Raw genomic sequence first — 22478 nt, forward strand, 5'->3', positions numbered from 1 at the left:
TCAGCAATGTAAGATTTCAAAAATAGCCTAACGCTGAGGGAGATATGTTCCATAAAGGAACTCTCTTCTAAACAAACTAAGAGAGTATAATTCAAATACACTATCACATCATTTGATCATTGTGAGTATTTGTTTATTGAAATATGAACTAGTAACCGAGAAAATAAGGGAAGGGACCTATTATATTAACACGTTAAGTGTAAAGAATCTTTACACTGCTGGTGTGCGAAACTTTATTAAATAATAAAGTAAAAGTACAAAGTTCATGGAATTAATCTATTATCTTTTGCCTTCTGTATCCAGTAAATGAAGGAATTGGTGGAATCCCTGAAGCCAATGAAACCATTCTCTTTGCTGCGATTTATGCTGCTCAACCTACTAGTCCCTCCAGCCAGTAACATATCTGCAAATCCCCACAAGCCAACTTGTTCCAACGTTGTGGAAATCAAGTTATTGTCTCTCACAATCTTATCCCACACAGGCCCCTTGTCCTTCATCATTTCAGACAATGAAATAATCTTCTTGGCCTCATCGAATCCCACATATTCTACTCCGATCTTTTTTGCCAACACCTTCCACAAATGCTTCCATTTGAACACATCGCCGTTGGTAATGTTAAATGCTTTGTTTTTCCCCTGTTGACAAAGTGCTGCCCAAATTTGATGCTCTGCCACCAAATTTGCATCTGATGCGTTAGAGTAACTATCCCAAACGGCTTTCGTTCCTGGAAATTTCAGCGGAATGTTTTCGTATTTGCATATTGTTGCATACACGCAAAGTGTTCCAACAATGTTCAATGTGCTATGTGGTGAAAACCCGAAAATTGTATCAGGCCTGTGGACGGACCATGTTATGCTTTTTTTTCTAGAGACCTCATCGAGTAGTACATCTTCTAACGCGTAATAAAAGTTGTGAATGTTTTCCAATCTATCCATGTCTTCAGTGAAAGGTGGATCGTGGGAGATAACACGAAGTTTCCCATCAATTGATCTGTGTACAGCCATATAATGCATTGCGCCCGTCTGGAGACAGATGTGGCGTAAATTGGGTGCATTTGGGATGACAGCACGGAGGACATTGCAAATCATGGCTCCATTTATTTCGCAACATTTGGCTGAGGAAAGGTCAAAAGCTGAAGTCACCCAGAAGATGTGTGTCACATCTTCCAGGGTCGATAACTTGGCTTGTGTGTCAGTTGCTAAGGAGACGTCGCACTGAATATATATGACTTTAGCAGTATTGCAGACTAGTGGACCCCGTCGCGATACACCATATACCTTCCATGGACCGCCTGGGGTGTCAGTGGATGAGAGTGTTTCGGCCAAGCTGTTGCCAACTACACCAGTGACTCCAATAATCAGGCCAACATTTTGGTAGCTTTGATGTGTTACACAGTACTCAACTTGTGAATATTTGATCTAGAAAATTTAAACACTAATTATTATAGCAGATGGAAATTAGAGAAGTTGGAAAATGGAGTTTTTTTCTGATATTAGCTGGTCAATTTGTTCTTACCTGTGGCGTATTGACAGATCTTGACCACCACCAGTTCATTCTGCTAAGTGTGCTGATAGGCAAAATATCAACTTGTAAGGTCCTGTTGTATAAATTTGAATCACTTTTTTAGAACTACCACTTCCAAATGGAGTAAACACGAAGCGGCCTATTATATAGTGCAGAAAAAGGGTCAATGATACATCAAACTATTTTTTATGACAAGTGGAGGCAGAGTAAGTTTGAGTTTATGGGTTCTAGATTTTAGAAAAAGTATATAACTGGGTTCTAGTAAATTATTTATACTTATCAGGTGAATTTCTTTGTAGAAGAATACAGTATGACGGATTCTGTCAAACCCGCTCCACATGACATGTAGTTCTCCCTTTTTAATATTTTAGATAGTATTAAACTTCATATGTTGATCAAACCTACCTCACAATGTCGAATTGGTTGACTTTGATGTCTAAACATTTTCTAGTACAATTGCACAGAGTGACAACTATGATTTGTAGGCTGTGATGCAAACATATTCTGCATTCACCATTTATTAAAAAAGGAAGTTGAAATTTAATATTAATCCTTTGATATTTCGTTGATTGGACTTAAGAATTAATACTCCTGTCGTGTTCACTGATCTATCCATTCATGATTCACCCCAAATGAGTTAACTATTCAAGTTGCGCCCCAACCCAATAACACAATTTATTGTACCAAGGTATAATGTATCCAGCGACAAGGTATATGCATGTGCTTCTACAATAATACATAAAGCTCGTTTACCCAACAACAGATCACTTTCTGCTAATAGCTTAAGACCTCAAAGGTAATATATTGGTAAAAATAAACAGTTAAAAAAAAAAAAAAAGTAATGCATTACAATGTTCCATTATTGTAACACTTGAGATCTTTATTTATTCCAAGTCGTCCTTAGATCATGCCTACGATCCAAAATCTTATTTTATTTACATACGAGTTTGAATCTTCACACAGTTTTGGTCAACCAAATCTTTAACCTTCCTAGTCCTCTTTTTTGTAATCATCCGGAGTCTGCAAAGCGAAATTAAACACAGGATTACTATTCTTTTACTTGATTAAAATTTAAACTCGAGTTTGTTAACTCAAAGAGATGAATTTCAAAAAAAAAAAAAAAAAAAACTCAAAGAGATGAATGTGAAACCCTTGGGCCAATATGATCTTCATTCTTCTCACTTTTTTCTACTTTTATAAATTTTTTAAGTAGCTTATTAACTTCTATATTACCCTTATGGTACATCAAGCTTGTTCTAGGCTTTGTGACTCTGCATCAAAAACCTGCTATAAGGCTCCAACTGGTTTATCTTAAGGCTTCAATATAGAATTATACTTCAGTTCTTTAGCACACAGAGCATACACTTTTTTTCCAGTGTAGTACTTAGAAATTGAATCGCAACTATTGCTGTTTAGATTACCCTTGATAATTTGGATGCTGCATCAACAATTGTAAAAGAATGGGCGTGTGCATTCGAATTTCTTAACAGCGTATAATTCCTTTCCGCTAGTTTGTATCCAGTTATTATCAATACATCCCAACTCAGGCTCTAATGAATAGAACTGGTTGGTCAATATAAGAAAAAATGTGACTTCAAGAAATTCAGTCATTTAGATATAAGAAGTATTTATCGGCATTTTTGCTATCAAACACACTAACTGCTTATTATTAATTCAACACTTTTGTTCAAACACGTAAGTTCTTATTCATCACATCAGTTTCAACACTTAAAAGTGTTTTACAACACTTAATACTTACCATCTATCTTTAATCAACTAACCCAAAAGGGGCTCTAAAATGCTCTAATTTAAGCTCCACCATTCATCAAATGTCTAGAAAAGCATAAAGTACCTGTATTCTTACGAGTATTACAATTACACGAAGCCATTGACTGTGAATGCACCATCAACGCAGATAATTTGGCCAGTGATACATGAAGCTGTGGTAAGGCATAGATATATCACCAGCGATGAAACTTTACTCGTCTCTCCTGCTTGCTTCATAGGTGCCCGACCAATTTGTTGAAAATATAAGCGGGCCTTGATAATATCATAGGGCACAAAGAGGATGGAAGAGGGAGAGAGACATTATGCTCACTTCATATCATTATAAAACTCCACTCTTACATAATAACATTACAAAGAGGGTTTATATAGGTGCTAAAGGGTAATTCTAGACTCATACTAGTAAATGCTTTCACACACATCATGAACATAATCTCCTTGAAAACATAACAATGCACCTAGATAATATAAAAGACAATGAACTTAGATAACATAAAATTCATGCACCTAGATATACTAAAAGTCATTTGAATCTAGACACTTAAACATTTAAGTTTACTATTTTCAACATCCCCTCTTAAACTTAAATGTCTTTTCTTATTCTTCAATGTTCTTGACAATTTCAACTTCATTTTCAACATCCTCTTTGTATAAGCATCCACATCTATTGGCATTTCATTCTCCATCATCTTCTAACTTTTGGCTCTAGCAAATACAAACTCACGGAAGACTTCTCTTGTCTTATCTTCCTAACTTGTGAAGTCCTTCAAGACTCACACCTTTTCAACGGGTTGTTCTTCTCTTCACAAACTCGAAGAATTCACTCTTCTTTTGCAAATAGCCGGCCTCTCAACAGGTCATCAAACCTGGAGACACACCTTCAATGGAGATTGCCAAAATTTCACCTTTACACCTTCCAGGATCGAACCAACGCTCTGATACCACTTGTTGAAAATATAAGGCGGGCCCTTGATAATATCATAGGTCACAAAGAGGATGGAAGAGGGAGAGAGACATTATTCTCACTTCATATCATTATAAAACTCCACTCTTACATAATAACATTACAAAGAGGGTTTATATAGCTGCTAAAGGGTAATTCTAGACTCATACTAGTAAATGCTTTCACACACATCACGAACATAATCTCCTTGAAAACATAACAATGCACCTAGATAATATAAAACAAAATGAACTTAGATAACATAAAATCCATGCACCTAGGTATACTAAAAGTCATTTGAATCTAGACACTTAAATATTTAAGTTTACTATTTTCAACACAATTAAGCTTTCTGTGTTTTCCTTGCGACTAGGGACTTGCTGCAACCCAATATCTGATAACAATAAATATAACAAGGGTTTCAAAAACTTCTTGTATGGTATTTGATTTTTTTTTTTCTTAATAATATGTATGACCATTAATTAGTCCTCCTTTTTGGTTATTAAATAAAGATCACAAAACATTAATTATGTATTTGTCTTTGTTTTCTTGGGAATTCCTTTGATTTATATGTCAGTTAGCGGTAGATATTGGAATCTCTCTATATGTACATTAACTTGCACCGAACATTTCAAAAAAAAGAATTCTGCTTCTTATGCAGGCTGCTTCAATCATGGGAGTATTGATGATCCATGGCGCAACAGCATTAACGCGAATATTGTCCTTGGCCCACTCACAGGCCAGGCTCCTTGTCACTTGGTTGATTGCACCTGATCAACAAATTAACATGAATAGACATACAATCATTTAACCTTCTAATTTGAACTTAAACTGTTAGAAGTTTTAACTCCTATGTACATAACATTGCAAAAAAAGAAATTATACAATCAAATCACTTATAAGCTAATTAAACGGAAAAGGGTCAAAAATACCATTGAACTTTCAAATATTGTTTACTCGCATCCTTCGTTATACTTTTCATGTAATTGTGCCCTTACCATTATACTTTGGTGCTGATTTACACCTAATTTAGACGGAGTGACACGTGTCAGCCTTAGGACCATATATAGTTTAAAGAAGATCTAAATAAAACGCATCAAATTTAGGAAGGCCTTAAGGGGTCGTTTGGTTCAAAGACAAGTTATACATGGATTAATAACGCAAGGACTAATAATGTAGGGATTAGTAATACATTTTTTTTTTTTTGGATTAGTAATACAAGGATTATTTTTGTGGGTTTTTGGTTCATTGCACTAAAATTGGACACAAAAGATATCATTTGAACATTTATTTATTTTTTAAACTTAAAAAATAATTTGTTACAATTTTACCCTTAGATGCTTGCCCTTTATAGGTTTTTTGGAACAAAACAAGGCCAATTTTGTCATTTTAGTTTTTTATCCATGGATAAGTTATCCCATGGTGGTGGTGGGATAAGATAATATCCATGTATTAGTTATGCATGTCCCAAAATGTCAACCAAACATGATATAAAATAATACCACATCTAATACCATGACTATTTTAGCTAAGACCTCCTACCAAACGAGCTCTAAGGTGTTCTGCTTTTAGATAACTATATATATATACACACTATATATCGTGCTTTATACATGTATGATGGCTAATTATACTCCTTTGATTAAGGTGTACGAACGTTGGCGTAGAAAGGCCATGATGATGATTAAGGGCACGTGAAGGTGATCAAACGACGATTAGTTAAACAATATTCTTGGATTATGAGATAAAAGGAGTAAGTTGAGAGTTAAGCCACGAAAGGAGTAACTAGAATCAAGGCTTTACACAATTGCAACTTGAAGTATAAAGAGATTGATTATCCTTCAAACTGGAAGGGGAAACTCACTAGTAATACTCCATCTTTCATTACCACCGCCCTCTTAATTTCTTCCATAGACAGAACAGAAGATATGTGCACATTAGAGAAGAGAGGCAACATCTTCTTCCTAACCTTAACCGGCACTGATGAACACCGTTTAAACCCCAACCTTATCGACTCCATCAGAGCCGCTCTCCACACTGTCCGGTCTGAAGTTACTTCCTCTTCTTCTTCAGCTCTGATTACCACAGCCCAAGGCAAATTCTTCTCCAATGGTTACGATCTTAAATGGGCCTTAGTGGACAAGGGCGCCAGGCTACAACTCATATCCAAAAAGTTCCGTTCTCTCGTTTCCGACCTAATCAACTTGCCTGTCCCCACAATCGCTGCTATCACTGGACACGCATCTGCTGCTGGGTTCGTCTTTGCGTTGTGTCATGATTACATTATGATGCGTAAAGATCGAGGTTTTCTATACATGAGTGATCTCGATATTGGGTTTCAGATACCTATTTGGTTTTCGCCTTTGTTGAAGTGCAAAGTGGGGTCGCCTGCCGTTTGGCGTGAGGTGGTGTTGAAAGCGACTAAGTTGACGGGTGACATGGCAGTTGAAAGGGGTATCGTGGATTCGGCTTATGATGGAGTGGAAGAGACAGTGGAGGCAGCTGTAAAGTTGGGTGAAGAATTGGTGAGAAGAAAGTGGGATGGGAAAGTGTATGCTGGTTGTAGGAAAACACTGTATGTGGAGTTATTAAATAAGCTTGGTACTGATGAGACTGTGGGAGATTATGGGGACGACGAGCCAAACAAGAAGACACTGTCAAAGCTGTGACCGATGTTACTATGTACTATCAGTATGTTACCGAATTTGAATGTGTAATACTATGAAAATATTGTATGTTCCCTGAATTAACATGTCCATCATTGTATCTGTAAATCATGAATAAACCAAATGCAGGAAATAAAAGGAGTATTGAGTTTGAGAAAACAAAGTAATTTCGCAGAATAATATTGTGCCAATATGTGAGGTGGTGTTATTACGTACTTTTCTGTCAATTGGCATACTTGGCCGGAAAAGTGAGCTTATGTTGTGAAAAACGAGATTCGTGAGAAAAGAAAAAAATTTAAAAGTCTCCAACTTATTCACTATAAAAACAAATACTAGGAGTAGTATGTAGTACCCCCTTCGTCTCATAATAAGTGTTACCGTAGTCAAAACACGCATATTAAGAAACTAAGAATGCAATATGAAGTTTAATAAATTACTCCTATAGACAGGACAACGACCTCAAGCCTTGTATAACCGTCAAACTAACGAACAAGTATCAGTATTTATCATATATTATTAAAAGTGGGAAGCCCTTTAGTGAAAAGTTAGATCACCATAATGCCCATAAAAAGTTAAACGACCTTTTTACCCTTCAATCAAACACTATTCCTATTAGACTATAATGTACAAAGTCGTAAAAACACTTCACAATAAATATAGTATTAAGAATCATAACTAGCACGCCCTTAATCAAACATTGCTCTATAATTAAATCTCATTCCTACACGACCTTAATTGTATAGTCATGCGTTTTTTTCCAATGAAAACTGAAAAGAATACAAATAGGTAAATGACCACTTAGAAGTTAAAACCCAAGAAAGTCTAGATACAGTGTATTAAGACAAATTAAACTAATGTTATTTAGTGATGATGCTTAGAATTCTAAGTAAATGAGCGTACGCTTTGGGAGTCCAATTTAACAGAGGAAGCAAAAATAATTGGTTGCACTAAAATTATAAGAATCGGATGCAGTCACAGCAATATTGAAGTGAACAACAATTAATGATGAACTCCATGATTCAAAACTTTCAGTTTACTTTTTTGAGATCTTACCCTTTTATTTTGTACACAGGTACTGATCTATATCAAATATTTCTATGCAAGGTATGTCCTCTAAATCCTATATTACATCTCAAAGAATTTTGAAGGTCTACATATATATGCTCAAACCCCATTTAAAATTTTCATCTGTAGTAGTTTAAAATTTTAATTATATTGCTATTTTCTTCCCCTTTTTTTCCCATCTTTTGTTGGGTGTTTTTTTTTATGATTTCTGGTTATGTTGTATCTTTGTGTTAAGGGTAACAATTAATGAATATACTACAACACTACTTTCAAAATATAATACGTAGTTTTTTAAGTTCATGTAATCCCTTAATTTTCTTCCTTTTTTAATTTTACCTTTTCTTTAGATTTCTTGATTCAAGGTTGTTGTTGTTTTTTTTTTTTTTTTTTTAATATTTGATTACTGTCGATGCTTTCATCAATAGATTAAAATTACTTGATAAAAGAAACCAAATGACTATGTTGTATTTTTGTGTTCAAGATAAAGAGCTTGTGATTTCTGTCCTTCTTTTAAGTTTACTTTTCATCATATATTGCTATTAATTTTGTTGCAGAAGTGGAAAGATTTTCTTTAAATGCAACAAAATGTGAGGTTATCGAATCTGTTGAAATAATCTGAGATTTACATATGAGTTTAATTTAAGATCTATCTTAGTGAACCATGACAACTTATATTACTTTAGTTATGATATTTTTAATGTTATCATAGTGTGAATACTGCATATTGTTTTGTGAAGTCTCCACACTCTCAATTACACTTTTTCTTTCACGTCTTATCATTTTCACGTTACGGATGTCTTTGGCTTTTGGGGAGGGAAAATATTTTTTCTTTCATTGGGGATATAAAATGCGAAATTTTTTCTCAAAACAAAGAAATGTGATAAATAAGTGGATATTAAAGAAACGGTGGGTACTTTTTTTAAAAATTCTTTTTTTAGTTCGATATAAATAGTTAATGGAGATTGATATACTAATACATCATGGAGAGTAGCTTTAACTATTTGGTAATGAAGCAAAGCTCAACACTCTTGGCCAGCCAAGATGGAATTTGTGGAGGGCAAAAGACAGGAATAACAATAAACAAAAGAACTTTTACCATAAATTTCTATTATATGTCGTTGAAACATTAAAAGAAAAAAGCAAGAACATTGTTAAGTATTTGCTATGACAATCTTATTTACATAACAAATTTTAGGTGTTCAAACGATATCTAATCATTTTACGTTCAAAAACTAAGTCGGTTGAATAGACTCACAATTAATCAATTCGAGCTTCTAGATCTCTCCCTTCAAATATAGTGTATCTCATCACAAACATATTCCAATATTACTTGTATAATTTTAAAATGTTTGTACTATTATCATGGGATACACGTGCAACGCACGTGACGAGAAACTAGTATATTTAAAAAAACGACAAACTACTTAAAACCTATATACATATAAGATTTATCATTACAATTTCACTCGACGAGTTGCGAAAGAAGACGTTGAAAAGAATGGTAGCAGCAAGTATGGATTGGTTTGCTTTTTGCTTTTGAATTTAGGTTTGAGTTTGTCGATTTATATTTTCTATTTAGAAAATAAAGTGATAAAAATAAATTATGTATAATATTCTGTATGATAGCTAAAAAGGGAAAAACTAGCCCCAAAGAAAAGAACTGCATGAGGAAGGTTGTGGTGTTTTTGGAACTGTGAGTAAATAGACTTTCTTCTAAATTTAAAAAGAGAATCTAGCATGTTATAACAAAAAAACCAATGTCTTGGTGGGTTTCGAACCCACAAACTCGACCAAGAGAGATCCTCGCTAGGCAAGGCATTACCACTGAGCCGTTCGCTCAGTTGTGTATGTGGCTTCGCAAGTATCTATTTTCTTGATTTTTTCTAGTACAAATACAGGTTCTACGCAAAAGCTACTTGGTTCAGCCGAACTCCCCTTTAACACTGTAGCTCCTCCCCTGCTCTTGATTAGAGCATGCACAAGTAACAATTTTTTTGACGTTGGGAATCCAAAAATATCAAGTTACTGTCACACCCTAATTTCTGTTAGGGCGTGATGGGCACCCGACCCTTATTTAGGGCCGAGCGAACCCGCTGACTCACATAATACTCATAATCACGCTGGCTCTCAAATCATGACACAAATACATAACGAAAGTTTTTCGTAGAATAATATGCTTTTTTTTTTTTTACCTTTCTCGAATCAAAGAAAATATGCAACATATAGAACTTATAATACAATGCGTAATAACACATCGGCTTACATAGCAGCTTACATATAACCGACATTTTATACCCACGACATCGTCTGCAAAGTCTCTAACGAGAACTCCGGATACCATAACGGGATGCTCGACTCGGCAAAGACCGTGAGAAAATGGAGCTCGCCAATCCCGCGAACGTCTTCTACTAATATCTTCGGCTACACTGGTGTACACACGCATGAAACGCAGCCCCCGAAGAAAGGGGGTCAGTACGGAATATGTACTGAGTATGTAAAGCATGGAGTACAGAAAAACAGAATCATAACCGAAATAGGAACTACAGAAACAAGTATAATGACCAGAAAATCACAAGACTTGTCCTTTTGAAACATTTGTCATGCATATACATATATCGGTAAATAAAATCATATCATAATCGTATCATCATATCATCGTACATATATACCGTACCCGGCCCTCTAGTGAGGGACTCGGTGAGTAAAATCATATCATAATCATGTATGCGTACGCAGATATACATATATATACATATCGTACCCGCCCTACAGTGAGGACTCGGTGAATGCGTGTCCCGCCCCGCTAGCCGTGGACTCGGTATGCCATCCTGGCCGCCATCCCCATCTCATCACATCATCATATCATCATTTCATCATACATATATATATAGCGTACCCAGCCCTCTAGTGAGGGACTCGGTGAACAATGCAGAGAAGTTGCACGAGTACGTACCCGGCCCGGGACTCGGTGAAAGATGCATTGAGGCATGCACGAGCAGAGTAGTGAGAAACCAAATGCAAATAAAACATTTTCAAGACTCAATGAAGTAGTCCAAACGAAATGTCACTTGAAAGTCGGACAATAGTTATATCAAATATCTTTCGGACGTTATTCGAAAACATAGCATACATCATACGTATTAACAAAACCATAAGGGTCATAGTCATACTCAAACCATAGGGATCATGTTATACCTCGCATTTTGTACATTTGAATATTCCGAGTTAATGGCGGGAAGTTAAGGACAAGGTTATAATTTTTTTAAGAATGTATAAGTGGCGTATTCATCCTTTTATTGGAATGGAGCATTAAGGGTAAATTTGGAATAAGAAAAATTAGGGGCTAAAAGTTGGAAAAGAATTTTCATGAAATGGCCAAAGGGCCAAGGTGGCCGTGGGCCCCACCCATATGTTGGCCAATATTTTCATGTCATGAAGTGGAATATGTGTACACTACATTGTGGGAGTCAAGTATATATGTGTACAAGTCATGAAGCAAGACAAATTATCATTCATCATTTAAGAAAATTCTAGAAAATTAGAGAAAAAGGGAGAAAAAGAAAGAAGAGAAGGGGAAAAAACGGCCAAGAGGGGGCACATGACCGGCCATGTGCTCCCATATATATGTATATATATATATATAAGTGTTGGCATACAAGGCACAAGCCAACATTTTATAGCTCTAGAAAATTCAAGAGAAAGAAAGGGAGAGAGAGAGAGGCTCGGCCAAGGGGCTGGCCGAACTCAACCATGGAAAAGTGAGAGGAAAAAATAATTTCTTCAAGCTTTTCATCTAATTGAAGGGTCCTCTACAACGTGGAGTAGTTGTTGGAACAAGAAAACCATCCGTTCTCGCAAAGTGTTGTCCTAGCCGAGAGGAAAACTAGTGCTAAGGTAAGATTCAATTCTTTCTTGCATGTGTTATGGACGTTTGAGCATGTTGTAATGTGTTGCAATGGATAAAATTCATGAAGTTGTGTGTGATTGGTGTGGTGGCCGAATGGTGGTTGTTTGGTGTGGAAGAGATGAACAAATTTTATTTAGTAGCATGCTTGTTGTTGTTGTGAATTTCATGATGAAAAATGAAGGTTTGGTGGCTCAAATGGAAGTTGTAATTGTTGTGGACTGTTTTGGAGGTTAATGTGATCTTGATATGGTTTCTTGAATTTATGGAAATAATGTTGAAGACGTATGGAATTGTTGATATAGTTTATGAATTTGGAAGAAGAAAATGTGTTATGGATGTTCCTAATTGGGTTGGAAGGTTTGGTGCATTGTGTATTGGACGGGCTGTTTTGGAATATTGCGCGAATTGCTTGAAATGTTCTTAAATCGTGTTTGAATGGCCTTGGATTAATACTTGAACGTATGATCAATGAAGTTGGCTTGATTGTATGCGGTTTATTTGAATGTAAATGGAATGTCGTCGAACTACGTGGAAGAAGGTTGTTGATATTAGAATGTGTTTTGAATTAATTGTGGATGTTGTTTATATGGTTATTGGTATTGTTGTTGAAGATTTGGCCGAGTGGGAATCTCGGGGTTGATGAATTTACAGGGGAAATGTTGCCCAAATTTCTGTAGATAAAGTGACGGCTTGGAATTGGGTTCTTTAATGCTTATGGCTAATGTTGGGTGTCCAATGACATTATTGTAGATCGTGAGAAGCCGAGACGTAAGTCGGATTAGCTTAGAGGGCGGCCAAGGTATGTAAAGCTCGCCTTTCTTTCTTTGGCATGCCTTAGTTAAAGTAGGCTATGATATGATCCCCGAGGTAACTCCACTCCTACGATCCGAGCACGTCTGTGATTCTCATTTGCTTCTTGATATTCGTATTCATAATTTAGTCAAATTATGATTCTTATGCCCTTTGTATGATCAAATATGAATGTGCATAAAAGATTATGTTCGAAAAAGGGTCTGTAACTACGAACGTCCGTAACTTTCATAAAAAGGCTCGAATCACTTCGATATGTCCGTAGGAGGTTCGATAGCATATAATGACCCTAACCTCCATAAGCGGGCTCGGGTCGGTTTGATACTTGCCCGTGGGCCCGCATGACTTTTCTTTGTGTAGTTCTAACGACGTGTTAAAAGCACTTAATATGGCTATCACTCTGACCCCCGAGTATGACTACTTAGTTATCTGTTAAGTCTGTAATGAGGATTTTTTTTATACATATGATTCCGATACGTAACTATGATGGCTAAAGTTCTATTTGACAAGTCCCGAGTAGCATTCGAAAGGAATTGGATTTGACTATGACTATGGGCTTGGTTTTCAAATAATAGTTTGTTTTGATTATTCTACGGAATCTGTGTAAATGTATAAAATGAAAATTCGCATGCATATGATTTGGATACGTAACTATGATTGATAAAGTTTCATTTGATATGTTCCGAGTAATATCCGGAAGAGATTTGAATTGGGAAATGCCATCGTTCGTAAATGATACTCGTCCGATTATTCTAAATCTGTGTAAATGTTGTGAATGGCATATAGATCCCACGATTACGCTCGTGCACACTTTTGTTACTTCCTTCGCGAGTCCCGGGCGGTACTATCGTGCGCACAATCCGAAGTATGATGAGCGACTAATATTATGGTGTTATGATGTGTCCGCACGCCGAGCCCCTTTTTGCTGTGTACCGTGGTTATATGATATGATGTGTGACGGAGATACGGAGATATGAAAACTTTCGAAGTATGATGAGTTAGGCGCCTAAAGCGAGAGGCACCACGTTCCGTCCGCCGGGTCCATTATGGGCCGCATAGGGCATATGCTATGGTAATCTGATGATCTGATGACACGATGATTTGATAAAGTGATGATCTGATAATATAATGAATCTGTTCTGACGATATGATAATATGATAATTCTGTTTAATTTGACGATATGATAATATGATGATTCTGTTTAATGTGATAATATGGTAATATGATAATTCTGTCTGATGTGACGATATGATAATCTGATGATTCTGTTTACCGAGTCCCTCACTGGAGAGCCGGGACACGTTATATGTTATATATACGTATTCAGAAATATGATCTGTTGGTTTCAAAGCCGGTGGTGGGACAAACCCAATGGTGGGGCAAACCCAGTGATGAGGCAAATTCCACACTGATTTAGGCGAATCCCATATTGGTTTAGGCGAATCCCACATTAGTTTAGGCGAATCCCACATCGGTTAATGTCAGCTGCTATGATATGATCTATTTTCTATATATATATGAGACAGAAATGTTTTTAAAAGAAAGCTAAGCATTTCGGCATTCCGATCATTACATTGGTCTTCTGCACCTCGTATGTATGAGTTGTCTTTCAGATTCAAGCATCTTGACATTCTGGTTATTATGTTCACTGTCTGTACCCCTTATTTCGGATATGATCTCGTTTTCTGTATTCCATGCTTTACATACTCAGTACATATTCCGTACTGACCCTCCTTTCTTCGGGGGCTGCGTTTCATGCCGCGTGTACACACCAATGGCCGAAGACATTAGTAGAAGATGTTCCGGCGGGATTGGCGAGCTCCATTTCCTCGAATGCACCGCCGAGTCGGGAATGTTTGTGTTATGAAAGTTTGTTCTATGTTAGAGACTTTGCAGACAGAGTCACGTGTATAATGTGTCAGTCATGTAAGCGGCTCTATAAGCCGATGTACTGTTATGCATTATATTACAGATTTTCATTTGATTTGAGAAAGACAGGAAGGCATGTTTGTTTTCCGAAAAAGGAAAAAAATTCATTACATATTTGTGTTATGGCTAAGGGCCCAGTACGATTACGAGTATTACGGGAGTCAGCGGGTTCGCTCGGCCCTAGGTAAGGGTCGGGTGCCCATCACACCCTACCGGATTAAGGGTGTGACAGATCATAGTCATACGTCAAACCAATCCGAGTTCGCCTCGAAAAATTACATACTTTATTCACTTTAGGACTTTCCACGAACAAATCGAAGCGATCCGAGCCCTTATGTGAAAGTTATGGACGTTCGTAGTTTCGGAATCGTTTAGGAACAAAACCCTTTTGAAAACAAAACCTTTATGCAACTTTTGAAATTTAATTATACAAATGACATAAGGACCATGATTTGACCACATTAAGAATACGAATATCAAGAAGCCAATAAGAATCATAAACATGCTCGGATCACCAGAATAGAATTACCTCGAGATTCGTATCGTAACTTACTTTCAACTAAGACATGCCAAAGAAGGAAAGGTTGAGCTTTACATACCTTAGCCGCTTCCTAAGCTAATCCGAACATACGTCTCGACTTCTCACGATCTACAATAATGTCATTAGGTATCAACCATTAGCTAGCCATAACACTTAAGAATCCAATTCCAAGTTAATACTTTATCTACAAAAATTTCGGCAGCATTTCCCCTATAACTACGACATCCCCGAGAATTCAACTCGGCCAAATCTTCAACAACAATACCAACAACCATATAAACAACATCAATCATTAATTCAAAACGCATTCTAGCATTAATAACTCCTTTCTACATAATTCGACGACATTCTTTTATATTCATTTCAACTACATACTTTCAAGCTAACATGAACACTCTTAAGTTCAAGTACCAGTCCAAGATCATTCAATTAAGATTCATGAACATTTCAAACAATCCGCTCAATGATCAAACAAGCCAATCCAATACATGATTCTCACCCGAAACCATTCCAATTTAACAAGAACATTACCAACCCCTTTCCTTTTTCCACATTCATAAATTATGTCAACAATACATACCTTTACAACTTCATTTTCATAAATTCAAGAAACCATATCAAGATCACATTATCTTCCAATTCAGCCCACACAATTATAACCTTAACTTGGATCATTAAAACTTCATTTTACATCATAGAATTCACAACGACGACAACCAAAATACTACATCACATTAGTCCCACATGCCTACACCAAATCAGCCCATTTTCGGCCACAACAACAACATACAAATTCCATGGTTTTCATCCATTTCTACACATTACAACAACACCCAAACATGCTAAATACAATTAGTTCATCTCTCTACACAACAACACACACACACGGCCAAGTCCAACACATGCACGGCTCATCTTCAACACACATAATTTCATGAATTCCATTCATTTCTACATATCACAACATGCACAACCACCTATTACACATGTAAGATGATTAAATCTTACCTTCTCCATTCATGTTCTTCACACGGCCAAGGTTGGTGAATTGCGACAACGAGCGATTTTCTTGTTCCAACAACTACTCCACGTTAACGAGGGCCTTCCAATTGGTAGAAAAACTAGAAGAAAAGAATTTTCCATGATCAAAATTGAGGGGCAAGTTTCGGCCAGCCCTTGGCCGTTTTCTCCTTTTTTTTTTCTTCATGTTTCTTGAAATTTCTAGGAGATGAAATGGTGAAGATGACTTAATAAGTCATCTAATATTACCTATATACCTCATACATGTGGCCTATGGCCCACAAGTCATGTGCATGGCCACATGGTCACTTTTTTCATGAATCAAAATTTTCAAAACTTCACTTTTGGCCCCAAATTTTCATGAAATGTCTAACTTTCCATAATTCATCTTTTGGTCCCAAATTTTCCTTAATATTCCATGTCAATAAATTCATAAGCAGCTTGTGCCTTACAACAATGTCAAAAAAAAAAATAGCCTTGTTCTTAACGTATCGCAACCAACTTAAAATATTCCGACGTACCAAATACGGAATATAACAGTTACTATGTGACTTGTCCAATCATGATTTAGATGTTACTTTAATTTGTCATTTTTTGTCTAAGGGTAGAGTTGGAAAAAACTAGCCAATTTATGTCTTGGTTTCCAAGGTGACACTTATTATGGGATAATTTTTTTTGGCTGAGGTGACACTTATTATGGGACGGAGGGAGTATTATTTTGTAGAAGAAAGTTATTTTCCGTGACAAAGCTTTAGACTTAATAACTGTTGGGATAGAAATAACAGAGTGCCATGAGGAAGCTTACAATTGTAAACCTTGAACGACGATAAATCAAACAACAAAGAAAATATACTAAAAAGACATAATATTATAATATAATTTGATCAAGTGACCTACATATTGAAAAACTAATATAAAAAGCGTAAAATCTATTGAGAGAATAATCTCCCCGTAAACAAAACTCCTAACCCTAAAGACTACATTGTGGGTGCTCTTATGTTGTGTGGTATGAGAAGGATTCTTCAATTTGTAGAGGTCCAAAACTTTTTCCTCCATGAAAAGGACTAGCCAAATATGAAAGAGAATTATATTTTTGTTTAGGAAAAGTAAAAGCAATTATAGTAACACTTTGACTTTCCTTCAAGAGAAAAGTAAAACTCTAATTGGTAAGAAAATCAGGGCAAAAACCCTAACAAATCTCCCCCTGACCTTAATTTTCTGACAAAATAATCTTCAACTTCCTTCTTCACATAATCTTCATCACTGCTGCTTGCATGGTTAAAAATAAGGTTAAAAATATTATGGGTTAAAAGTTGGTTTAAAAATATTTAATCAGGGCAAAAACCCTAACAAATCTCCCCTTGACCTTAATTTTCTGACAAAATAATCTTCAACTTCCTTCTTCACATAATCTTCATCACTGCTGCTTGCATGGTTAAAAATAAGGTTAAAAATATTATGAGTTAAAAGTTGGTTTAAAAATATTTTGCTTTATTTTTAAAGATACAGCAGCAGAGATGTTGAAAATATAGTTGAAAAATCATCTCCATATGTAGTACGGACAAAATCTTCATTATCATGAAATTAAGTTAGAGTTGCAGCTTGATTGAAATCTGCCTTCAACCTTGTTGAACTTGGCTCTGCTACCACTTGTTAGGATTGAAATAACAGGACGTCATGTGGAAGCTTACAACTGCAAACCTTGAACGACGATATCAAACAACAAAGAAAATATAACAAAAAGACATAATATTGTAATATGATTTGGTCAAGTGACCTACTTATTGAAAAACTAGTATAAAAAGCATAAAACCTATTGAGAGAATAATCTCTCCCTAAACAAAACTCTTTAACCCTAAAGACTACATTGCTGTGCTTTTATGTTGTGTTGTATAAAACTGATTCTTCAATTTATAGAAGTTCAAAACCTTTTCAGCGATGAAAAGGACTAGCTAAATATGGAAGAGAATTATATTTTTCTTTAGGAAAGTAAAAGTAATTATAGCAATACTTTGACTTTTCCTTCTAGAGAAAAGTAAAATTCAAATTTGGTAAGAAAATCAGGGCAAAAACCATAACAATAATTAGTTTAGAATTGTTCATGTCATACGATGTCGTCGGATTGTTATATTCTAAAAGGACAAGTCCAAAGTATTAGTGGAATCAATAAAAATTTTGATGAAGTGGGCTTGAATCTTCTTATAAAAAGCAAGATATCCCCTGCCACGCCCTCAAAATTTATAATTACTCCATAATAGATCCGGGTGTCGTCGCATCCCCACTACGTACATAGATTTGCCCCTGCCCGTACACCTTCAGTTGATAACAGGAGACCCAAACAAACCATTTGGGACGATTCGAAGCACCGAAGAAGGGATAACCTTGATAACAGCCAGGCTCCGAGATCTCAAAGATTTCATTTAATCTCATTTGACACCCACTATCTTAGTCACGTAAGGGCTAAAATGGGCGAAGATCACGACAACAGTTGCTCTTAATTATATTATAAAATCCCTCAACTCCCCTATTACACCTTGTAGTTTTATACGTTGAGATTTGTTAGGTGTTGGTTGTTTTAATTGTGGACACTGGAGTTACCTTCTAGGATATATGAGACTATATGCACCTATCTTATGGTTATGAGGGTTTAAGTACATATAGTAAGCTATGGAAGGATTAGAGAACAAGTGAATTGAGGAAATTAATTTTGTTGGAACTTTGGAGAAAAGATGGGGATAATTTTGGTCCAACTTGAGGAAGGAATATCTCCAAATATACTAGGAGTTTTGAAGTGAAACAGAAGCCTAAATTGAAGTTCAGAAGTCTAGTTTCCAACGCAACAAGCCACGCGTAGATCCGACATCGAAATCAAACGTTATGAGCATTTCAAGACGGACTGCCAGAGCAGGAATTAACCCTGCGTGAACTTGCACGTAGGTGGCGCGAACGGGAAAGAGAAACTCTGCGCGAACGCGCAGAGCAAATATTAAGTCGGTGCAAACCGAATCTAAAATAATATAAAAGGGGGTTTACCCCTTATTTTCATCCATTCACACCTCACACCTCTCCCTAACCCTCTGGAATGTTCTCCCAACTTCCACCCATAAAATTTTAGCTTAAATCAAGTGAAATCTCGGGATTTAGGTTCGGGTAACGTATAGTTGTGATTATAGTATTGTTTTGCGGTGGATTTTGGCTTGGATTTAAAGTAGATATTGAAGATATTGCTGCTCTGGTAAGAACAAGGTATGGATCTCTCTTTATTGATATTGATTTAGGTTTATTTACAGAGATAGAGTTATTAAAACATCGTGTAATGGATTAGTTGATTGAGAAATCGGGTAAACATCGTGTGGGTGTTTTATAGAGTATATTGGTATTGATGATGATGTTGTTGATGTTAGTATTGTTGATGTTGGTGTTGATTGATGGTATTGTGATTCCGGGCTAGGGATATAAACAGGGGAGATGCTGCCCGAATTTCGACAGATTCTAAAAGGATTTAATTTGGAAACTTAAGACAGGCATATGATGATGAGCCTAACAATAGTATGAATGGTTTTATATGTAGATTACGAGACTACGAACGATCTTAAGTAGATTGCAAGACAGGAGGTAGGTTAGAAAGTCAAGAATCAGCTTCCAGGTATGTTAAGGCTAAACCCTTCTTTCTCAAGGCATGATTCCTTTGTTGTGAACCTATACATGATATCTTCAATAACCCTGTTTCTAAATATACCAAAGCTTATAGTTCCCGATGTTCTTATGATATCATTGAGTTTGTTTCATGACTATAGATGTTATTCATTGATGTTGATCTCATCTTATGTTTTTGTTCTTTCAAGGTGAGATATGTTCGCGATGGTAGTTCCATAATGTTAATAGGAGGTTTACCGACCTTACGTCACTCCGACGAGTTTAGAAATGTGTACTTATGCAATGGTTTGTAGGACATGAATAGAGTGCTAGTAGAGGATCCCTAATGAGGTATTTGATGCTAAAAGAAAGGCTTATGATGTATATCAGGATTTGGTTAATGTTTAGTTAAGCGGGAAGAAGTCCTAATGGCCCAGAACTGTGCTTATAAGTCTTATGTGATCATGTACGCAATAACGGATAAGTGATGGCCATGAGAAGTGCATAGATATTACTCCTGGAGGCCGGGCCATGATGTTGATTATATTTACCACTGGTGTACGACCAGTTGGGTAGCTATGTATTACCGCTGAGCTACGACCGGTTAGGCAGTTATACCTGATCAATTGGGCGAATAAACACCGGATGATACGCGAGTCGAAGTCACGGATATATACATAGATGTAGTTAAAGCTATGAGAGTATAAAGAGACATGCGTATTAGATTCTCATTAGTAAGTCAGATGTGCCAAGTTGATTCTTATCCTTCTTCTTTGCAGTATATGCTTATTATGTTACATTTCCGCCTTACATACTCAGTACACTATTCGTACTGACGTCCTTTTGCTTATGGACGCTGCGTTCATGCCGCGGTATAGACGGGCGAGACGAGGACCTTCCGCGGTAAGCCCTCTCCGGGTACTAGTCTTGATTGGTGGGCTCCACTTCTTCAGGGAGCATTGCCGAGTCTGGGTTCGTATATGTATTTTTGTGTGTTACGGGTATGTCGGGGGCCCTGTCCTGACTTGTATATTTCAGTCATGTTCATAAAGGCTTTGCAGACAGTTTCTTGTATATAGCTTAGTTATGTCTTATCAGTGGTTATGTCGGCATCGTGGGCCTATTGTACATATACATATGCATGATATTATATTCATAGTTAGCCTCCTTGGCCTTATTTTGCCATTCGAGACATAAAAGATGCAAGTTACAGCTTGGTTCGCTCAGCCCCATGGGTGTCGGGTGCCAATCACGCCTCACCAAGGTTGGGGCGTGACATCCCCATGATTGTATCCATCTAATATTTCACCTGATACGTACGATTTTACTATTATTCTTTATAAACATTTGCTGCTCATCACTGTTCTTCAACAATTCTCATCATCTGAGCCAAGATAATCAATAAAACTTTCTCTCTTTTACTTTATTGTTTATTCGGAAAAGGGCCAAAATTACCCTTGAACTTTGAAAAATAGTTCATTCATACCCTTCGTTATCTTTAGGGCCAATTATACCACCTACGGTTATCTATGGGGTCAATTATATACATCTACTTTTATCCGCGTGGCATCATCCTAGCCCTTCAAAATTATTTTACCCTCAAATAATTTTTTAAAATAAAATAACTTCAATCCGACCCCTTTTTTTTTTGACAAAAATAATATGGATAATTTTTCCAAAAAAATATAAAAATAATTAAATATTATTTTCTTTAAAAAAAAAAATTCGGTCATTGAGTTATTTTTAGTGAGTAAAAAATTATTTGAGGGTAAAAAAATTTTGAAGGGCTAGGATGATGCCACGTGGCGGTTTATGTATGGTATAATTGACCCCATAGTATAAGTAAGGGTATAATTGGCCTAAAGTATAGCGAAGGGTATTAATGTATTTTTTAAAGTTCAGGGGTAATTTTGGCCCTTTTCCGTTGTTTATTTCGCTTTAATAATCTACATCGTTATGCATATCACTTTGTTCACGTTATTTTCACATTATAAAAGGACTAACGTAATTTGGATTAATTATATATATTGTTTGTTACCTTATTTAAGATAATTTAACTGGTTGGCCTAATAAACGAGTTTTAGGCTAAATATGTGTCATGATCCAAACCTGGGGTCTCGTTGTGCGAACCACCGTAACTTATCTAGGGCTCACAATTCAAAACAAGAGAAACATATAGGACTTCCCTATTAACAACCTCAACAGAGCATATGTGGAAACATCTCGAAACAGAGTACTCGTTAAGAAAAAGGTTCAATTTCAGTAGACCGGAGCGAGGAGTTGGATAAATTACACTACGGTCATATTGTGAACAAATAAGGTCTTAACAGAATTAATTAAACAAAAGCTTATGTTAAAAGAACAAATCTTTCGAGAAATCTTTTTTTTTTTTTTTTGCATTAATGATAAATAGGTCAAACGAATTGTTACAAATAAATTAAAATAAGGGGCGTAAACATAATACATAAACGGCAAGAAAGGCTTGTGTTATGAAGATAAACTTGGAGGTACTATAAGCATCAATCTCAAATGAGTTGGGTTGACTAAATAAAATTTTAACTGATCATACTTATCTCAAACTAATAGTACATAAAATAAAAAACTACTAAAGGTTATTGATTTTTAATTTGGACGGAATTGGCGCTCAAAAA

General features: G+C 36.1%; 3 protein-coding genes across 3 annotated transcripts; 1 reads left to right on the forward strand and 2 right to left on the reverse strand.

The window, feature by feature from the left end:
- Position 1: 1 nt before the first annotated feature.
- LOC132064011 ((S)-8-oxocitronellyl enol synthase CYC2-like) lies at positions 2–1647 on the reverse strand. The gene is made up of 2 exons (XM_059456861.1): positions 1516–1647; positions 2–1418 (listed from the first exon to the last, which is right to left on the reverse strand). The coding sequence occupies exons 1-2, from the start codon at positions 1552–1554 to the stop codon at positions 264–266; spliced, it is 1194 nt and encodes a 397-aa protein (XP_059312844.1). The 5' UTR covers positions 1555–1647; the 3' UTR covers positions 2–263.
- A 1752-nt stretch (positions 1648–3399) lies between these two features.
- LOC132062055 (tropinone reductase homolog) lies at positions 3400–5234 on the reverse strand. Its single transcript, XM_059454706.1, has 4 exons — positions 5210–5234; positions 4870–5022; positions 4582–4646; positions 3400–3564 (listed from the first exon to the last, which is right to left on the reverse strand). The coding sequence occupies exons 1-4, from the start codon at positions 5232–5234 to the stop codon at positions 3400–3402; spliced, it is 408 nt and encodes a 135-aa protein (XP_059310689.1).
- A 793-nt stretch (positions 5235–6027) lies between these two features.
- LOC132062620 (enoyl-CoA delta isomerase 1, peroxisomal-like) lies at positions 6028–7073 on the forward strand. Its single transcript, XM_059455154.1, has one exon. The coding sequence runs from the start codon at positions 6181–6183 to the stop codon at positions 6919–6921; it is 741 nt and encodes a 246-aa protein (XP_059311137.1). The 5' UTR covers positions 6028–6180; the 3' UTR covers positions 6922–7073.
- The last annotated feature ends 15405 nt before the right edge of the window (positions 7074–22478 follow it).

This window comes from Lycium ferocissimum, chromosome 7, assembly GCF_029784015.1.
Source record: "Lycium ferocissimum isolate CSIRO_LF1 chromosome 7, AGI_CSIRO_Lferr_CH_V1, whole genome shotgun sequence".
In the NCBI taxonomy this organism is placed as follows: Eukaryota; Viridiplantae; Streptophyta; class Magnoliopsida; order Solanales; family Solanaceae; genus Lycium; species Lycium ferocissimum.

Bases quoted from the DNA above. Each gene is read 5' to 3' on its own strand.
- LOC132062620 (XM_059455154.1), top strand. From the start codon at position 6,181: ATGTGCACATTAGAGAAGAGAGGCAACATCTTCTTCCTAACCTTAACC.
- LOC132064011 (XM_059456861.1), bottom strand. From the start codon at position 1,554: ATGAACTGGTGGTGGTCAAGATCTGTCAATACGCCACAG. The intron at 1,419-1,515 runs GTAAGAACAAAT...TAAATTTTCTAG, and splicing joins GATCTGTCAATACGCCACAG to ATCAAATATTCACAAGTTGA.
- LOC132062055 (XM_059454706.1), bottom strand. From the start codon at position 5,234: ATGAAAAGTATAACGAAGGATGCGA. The intron at 4,647-4,869 runs GTTAATGTACAT...TATTGTTATCAG, and splicing joins TTTTGAAATGTTCGGTGCAA to ATATTGGGTTGCAGCAAGTC. The intron at 3,565-4,581 runs GTAAACTTAAAT...GATATTATCAAG, and splicing joins GCTTAATTGTGTTGAAAATA to GCCCGCTTATATTTTCAACA.